The sequence below is a fragment of the Panicum virgatum genome, chromosome 9N (genome assembly GCF_016808335.1).
Source record: "Panicum virgatum strain AP13 chromosome 9N, P.virgatum_v5, whole genome shotgun sequence".
NCBI lineage: Eukaryota > Viridiplantae > Streptophyta > Magnoliopsida > Poales > Poaceae > Panicum > Panicum virgatum.
Genome location: NC_053153.1, coordinates 61,052,692 through 61,059,379, shown reverse-complemented (window position 1 = coordinate 61,059,379; position 6,688 = coordinate 61,052,692). Strand labels below are relative to the sequence as shown.

At 49.6% G+C, this 6,688-nt stretch overlaps 1 protein-coding gene across 1 annotated transcript; it reads right to left on the bottom strand.

Annotated features, from left to right (window-relative positions):
- Positions 1-210: 210 nt before the first annotated feature.
- LOC120692521 (metacaspase-1-like) lies at positions 211-4,517 on the bottom strand. The gene is made up of 5 exons (XM_039975852.1): positions 2,841-4,517; positions 2,385-2,721; positions 2,156-2,279; positions 1,868-2,062; positions 211-1,756 (listed from the first exon to the last, which is right to left on the bottom strand). Exons 1-5 carry the CDS (start codon positions 3,241-3,243, stop codon positions 1,697-1,699), a joined length of 1,119 nt encoding a protein of 372 aa, XP_039831786.1. The 5' UTR covers positions 3,244-4,517; the 3' UTR covers positions 211-1,696.
- Between the last annotated feature and the right edge of the window lie 2,171 nt (positions 4,518-6,688).

Below are 6,688 nucleotides of genomic sequence, written 5' to 3'. Positions count from 1 at the left end.
ACAGGATAGATTATGATTTGGTAGAAAAGACATTTCTACCCCTAATTATTAAGCATTGAAACTTTATTTGAGTTACTAAATATGTGCTAATTAAAGTAGTATATCATTTCTCATGCACCTTCCCCACATGCACCTCCCCCTACATAGTTGCATATATATTTTTCTGTTGAAAAAAACTCGAAAACGATACACAATTAAAATGGTTAGGTCTACTCTCAACATTGAATGCTTTATATTTATGGACAAATTTTGAATCCTAAAATTCCCTACATTTCAGAATGGAAGGAATAAATACTAATATAGAGCAAAATTTCGACAACTGATAATTTGATGAAGGGAGGATGTCGCTGTGTTCGCTTGGCTTGTCAGCCAACCAGCCAGCAGTACTGTTCTCTCATATTAAATCAGCACCAGCAACCAGCTAGCAGCTATTCAGTAGTACTGTTCTCTCATAATAAATCAGCACCAGCCATCAGCCACAGCCAAGCGAACACAGTGAATGCAATCCGATCTCCCAATTGTGGAGAATGAGTCAGCGCTGCACTTACTCCCTCCGTCATGGAAAGACTGTTCATTTAGCCTTCAAATTTTGTCCCACAAAGATTGTTAATCTAGATTGTAGTAAAGTCCATCTAATTAACACAATATCAAATACCAAGAAAGAATTGCATTGGAAAGGGCATAGAGCCAATCAAATGTTTAAGTAGATGTTACTTTTCTGATTCCAATATATTTACATTTATTGAGAATCTAGGGAACCAAATAAACAACGCGTTCTTCAATCACAACTGCTATAGTTAATTAGGGGTAACATGGTCATTTTCTAGTACTAGTAACATGTCTGAAAATTTCTAAACAACCGTCTTTCTAGGACGGAGGAAGTAATTAATATACATGCATTTATTGTTGTGCTCCCAAAATATATCCTACTCACGTAGTTAAAGTGTGTACTACCTCCGTTCTAAATTATAGTAACTTTTATAGTAAAAATCAAATATTTTTAATCTTTGACCAAATTATCTTCAAAACTATTTACTTTTAAATAGTAAAGGTTACATGTTACAACTGTTGATTTTATTATAAATAAACTAATATTTTTTTATGTTGTTAATCTTTCTATTTTTTTACCACCTACAATTCCCAAGTTTAAAAGGTTTGAGTTGGAGAAAAATCTAAAACTAGCTATATTCTAAGATGGAGTAGTATCAATTAAGTTATAATAACCAGTGTATTAAATTTAAAATTTATGTATGTTTGTAGTGGAACCCTCCTATACTTATGAGGAGTCCGGAGTTACAGATATAATCCTATATTGCTATAATACGATTCAAGTCACATCATAACCAGTATCATACAATGTCTGACACATATTCTAACAAGTATGATGCCTAAACAGGCCACTATTGTTCAACCATAGCACGTACGTACCAACATACGTCGTGTTTAAGGTGTGCGTTGATCAAATTCTACAAAATTCTAGCATGCATGGATGGTTGTAGCTAGCCCTTAATTTCAAACCACTTGATTACACAAGAAAACCTATCAAAACTGTTCACTGGCTAGCACAGAAACAAGAAAATCAGAGACAAACGAAAGCACCTACGAATTAAACTGTGCGAATCATAAACTCGTTTGTGCGCACGCATCGTATTATAAAACGTTGCAAGCGGCCGGCCACATGTTTGTTCAACTTGAATCACAAGAGGAAGGGCTTCCTGTAGATGTCGAACGTTTCCGAAGCGCACAGCTGGGGCTCCTGCACGCACCCACGCGAGACCAATCCAGGACAAGCAGGGGATCAGACGACACCAGGGATCAGGCGTAGGCGTAGCTAGCAATGCACGTTGACGACGGTGAAGCACCGTACCTGCGCGCAGCTGAAGGTGATGACCCGGCGGAAGAAGGTGCCGATGGGGCCGGGGATGCCGAACTCGCCGCCGTTGTCGCGGATGGTGGCCCTCATCGCCGTCAGCAGGCGGCCGTAGGTGGTGCCCGGCTCCGACTCCACCGCCTTGATGAAGCTGTACGTCATGGCGCCCGTCGAGGTGGAGCCCGAGAACGCCTGCAGGTAGGGCAACAATGTGGCTGTGCTTATTGGCCAGCAGCCAGCAGGTAGATAGCCGCGAGCCACTATGGGTGTGTCTCACTCACTGACCGTGGTGTCTTGCGAGGTTTGGCTGTCGCCGCAGCCGCTGATCGAGATGGCGAGGCCGCCGCTGGTGCATTTCTGCTCGCTGGAGAACCGGGTCTGCTGGTTCTCCCATTCCCAGTACCCGGTCCTGAAGAAGACGAGGAATTCAACTTGAGCATTGTTTGGTTGGTTGGTAGGTCTGAGGGGATCGTACGTGTTCGAGTGAATGTGATGCAGGGAAGACGAAGTGTACCTGGACAGGCGGCAGAGGTAGGGGAGGTCGAGGATGGTGCCGCTGTGGCAGGTGTCCACGATGGCGTGCAGCTTCACGCCCCTGCCGAGCGGCCGGACGATGGTGGCGTTGATCTCGTCGTCCAGGATGACGCCGCCGCGGGGGTCCTCGAAGTCCACCGGGCACAGCGCCTCGTCGTAGCCGTCCGCCTCGTCGCCGTTGCTGTCCAGCTTCTGCACCCCGTGCCCGGAGAAGTGGAACACCAGGGAGTCCCCGGCGGCGGCGCCGTCCACGAGCCACCGCAGCGCACGCGTCAGGTTCGCCCTCGTTGGCACCCGGTACGGGTCCCCGTCCTCCTCTGCAAACCACCATCGATCAGAGACACGGCGGAACGAAAGGGTATCAACATGATCGATCAGCACGCCAGGATGGATGGAGAACGCCACGGGCATTGATGATTCATCCCGATCAACGTACGCGTGAGGACGAGGATGCAGTCGGCCGGGAAGCCGAAGCGCTCGCGGAGAAGGTAGCCCATGCAGTTGACGTCGTTGACGGCGCCCTTGAGCTCGTACCGGGTGCCGGCGTAGCTGATCCCCACGAGGAGCGCGCGCTTCTTGCAGCCGCGGGCGCGCGGGTAGCTCGCCGGCAGCTGGGCAAACGACGACGCCGCGGAGGAGGGCGGCGGCGCGAAGGCGTTGATGAGGCCCTTGATGAACCCCACGGTGGCGTGGTGCAGGCCGTGCTGCGGGCGGCGCTCGACGCGCGTGACGGAGTGGCAGAGCGCGCACCGCACGGAGCGCGCCCCGGGGGCCACCGACAGGTACGCGCCGCAGCGGGCGCACCACACCGTGCGCGCCGGCGGCCGCGCGCTCGCCATTGCTGCGAGCCCGGCGGCGCGGGTGCCGATCAGCGGCTGGCTAGTTCCTCGGCGCGACGCGACCCCGGAACGGAGGACGACGTGTCTCGATCGGACGTACACGTGGGACGGCGGATCGGAGAACAACTACAACGACAAGCCACCCACAAGCGCAGCAGCCAAGGCTCAGGTGACAAGTGCCAGGTGCCGAGTAGGGCGTAGGTAGGCAGATCTCTCGTGCCCAGGCGAGGAACATTCTCTTGGAGCGAGCATTGTTTTTCTAGACGGCAAAGAATTTGCGTTGGAGTCCGGAGAAAGTTTTGTGCGCTGTGGCTGTGCTTGCTTTATTCGAGGAGCAATTTGCTTGGTGCTTTATTCGAGGAGCAATTTGCTTGGTGCTTTATTCGAGGTGTGTGGGTAAGGCAGAATGGGATTCATATTCTGTTTTTGGAGGAGTGACTTGAAAGTTTCAAAGGAAAAATGCATTTCGAGGTTCTCCGCAAAAGGGAAAAATACAATTTGAAAAATGAAAAATGAGGGGAAGAAGAATCCTGAGGAGCTGCACAGGCAAGACCGCAAGAAAGCTGAAGAAGCTTCTTGACGAAATGGGGGAAAAGGAAGAAACAGCCTGACGAGCTTCAAAAAGGAGTGAAAAGGCAGAGGAAAGGAGACGAAGCTTCCAAATGAAATGAGAAGAAAGGACAAATTAATTTTGGGGTGAGACAGGCTCGAACTCAGGCTCACTCAAGTAGGTATGAGACCTACGCGCTAGCCAACTGCGCCACCACACCACTTTGAGCACATGGTCTAGTAAATATTTACTTTTCTTTTCTATTGTAAACCTGAAAACATCTCGCATGTTTTTCCTATAGGAAAGAAGAAGAAAAAATCATGCGCGCATAGCTGACTTGAGCAGACGGTACAGGGAGGATGTGTGCAGCTTGCCCTGACCTGCCGCGAAGGGGGTTTGCCTGATGCCGTCGCCATCTTCCGGGACAGCTTGTGACTTGATTCAGCATTCAGCTCTTCACGCGCCAACAGACTGAGACGAGGCACCAGGTATTGCTGCAAACCATCGTCTAGGACCCGCTTCATCCACCGTCAGCGTCACGGTAGTGCAGTGACTGTGCAGCGCTGGGAAACATCTATTGTGCCAGAAGGATGTCGTGGACCCGCGTCTCAATCGCACCATGATGGCTTGATAGATAGAGGGGCAGTACGTAGTGTCCTTGCAGCTCACCTTCGGCGAACCCAGATCGCCCAGGCGGACGGAGGCCCGAGGCCCGGAGTGCATTTTGTGGACGAGTTTGAGGAGGCATGAGTTCTGCTTCTTCACCCCCAGGTCCCCCACACCCCGTCCTCAGGACATGTTTAGTTCGTGAAATTTTTTGAATTTGGATATTGTAGCCCTTTCATTAATATTTATCAATTAATGTTTAATTATGGACTAGTTATGCTTAAAAGATTCGTCTCGCCATTTACAGTTGAACTGTATAATTAGTTATTTTTTTCAAATGCATTTAACGTTTCATGCATGTGTTTGAAGATTCGATGTGATGGGTGAAAATTTTTTGGAACAAAACTGACGCACCGGCCACCGGAAATAGTGTTTTCTGACTGATTTTGGGTTGAGCTGTCGGTGTCAGCTGACAACGATAACTGCACGTAGCTCCGCCCCACCATTTTCACCGTCTGTTTTACTGTAACTTTTGCGCAACAGACACGACCCGAATAACAGCGTTAAGTAAGTGATGATTCGCCCAAGGAAGAACTCTGTGTGGCGTGATGATGCCATTGACGGATCTAGGTCGGTGGGCCTGTGTCATGATGGGCCAGGCTGGGTTAATGCACAATCATATGTACACTCTTATGCTGGAGGAATTCCGGGCAAAGGCAGCAGCGCTTCCATCTCTATTTACCGATAGCTGACGCGTGTAGATGGGTTTCTGTTTTTTACGGTGCCTGATGCCAACCTGCTCTTTTCCTCCGACACGGGTTGTTTCCCTTGCGGCGCGCATCTACTTGTTTTGGGCCTCCCATTCAGCGTCCTCGTGGGCTATATCTCTCTGTGCGAATCGTTGGTGCATGGTCAATAATTTCCTTAACTACTGCCGGCCCAAAAGCTAATAATCCTGCTAAAGGTTCCGTATTTGCAATTTGGTTCGATTCCAGTGCGATCCCATCACCAGGCGCGCTTCCTTTCTTGTATAGTATCATCGTCCACGGCCGTCAGCCGAGCCTGCTCCCTCCGCTCTAGTGCCGCCGTGCCGGGCCCAGGAAGGAGCGGGGCAGCCAGAGCATGGTGTTAGGCCTTTAGATGGACACAGTGCACAATCGAATGGGGGTTTCTTTCATCTTTCTTTTATTCTAGATACAAGGTTCCTAGATCTACAGCAAGTACATAGGGAGAGAGAGAGAGTAGAGGACCTTCAACTCCAGCAGAGGAGAAGCTCGAGCCGGCCATGTCAGGTCCGTTGATGGAGATCCGCTCAAAGGCGGCGACGAGCGGTGCAGAGAGGTCGAGGCCGGCGTGACGGCGTCGCGGACGGTGGCGGGGACGGCGACGTAGAAGCGACGACGGCAGCGGCGGTACTTCCCGTGACTCCAGCGCCCCCTAACTAGATTGGACTAGGATTTCTGTGGGTGGGGTGTTTGGCGGCGCGGTGAACCTCGTACCGAGCGCCCCGCCCCCCACCTCTATTTATTATAGCGCTGTGATAGGGGGGCCCACCAGCCAGTGAAGGGTTGGGCGCCCCCAGTTAGGGCGCGAGGGGGTGACCGAGTCGGACTTTGCCGTTGGGCTGAGTCCCGCCCGAGATCAATCCTAACATTCTCCCCCTTGATCTCTACTTTTCCTTTCAACATTACACTTTATTTTTTTTAACACTTTTAACTTTACTCGTTCCATCACAGATTAGCACATAGAGCATGCTTCATCATCATAGCCAGTTGCCGATAGATTCAACAACTACCATACACTTCACTGTTCTGAAACAATTATTTAATCTTTGGGCCCTATATAGTCCAGGAGTCACAGGCTTTCTCTTAAACCCATGCCGGCTACGTGTTCACTAAACACGCTGGGTGGTAAGGCTTTTGTGAGCGGATCCGCAAGCATTTTCTTTGTGCTTATATGCTCAAGACTGATGGCATGATCCTGGATTTTCTCTTTCACAATATAAAACTTTATGTCAATATATTTGACAGCACCACTTGACTTATTATTGTGAGCATAGAACACTGCGAGTTCATTGTCGCAGTATATTCTGAGTCATCTTTAAATGCTGTCTACCACTCTTAAATCGGGTATGAATTTCTTTAACCATTCTACCTGCCCCGAGGCCTCATGACATGCAACAAATTCTGCATACATCGTTAATGATGCAGTGACACTTTGTTTGGAGCTTTTCCACGATATAGCTCCCCCTGCGAGCATGAACACATAATCGGACGTGGACTTTCGGTC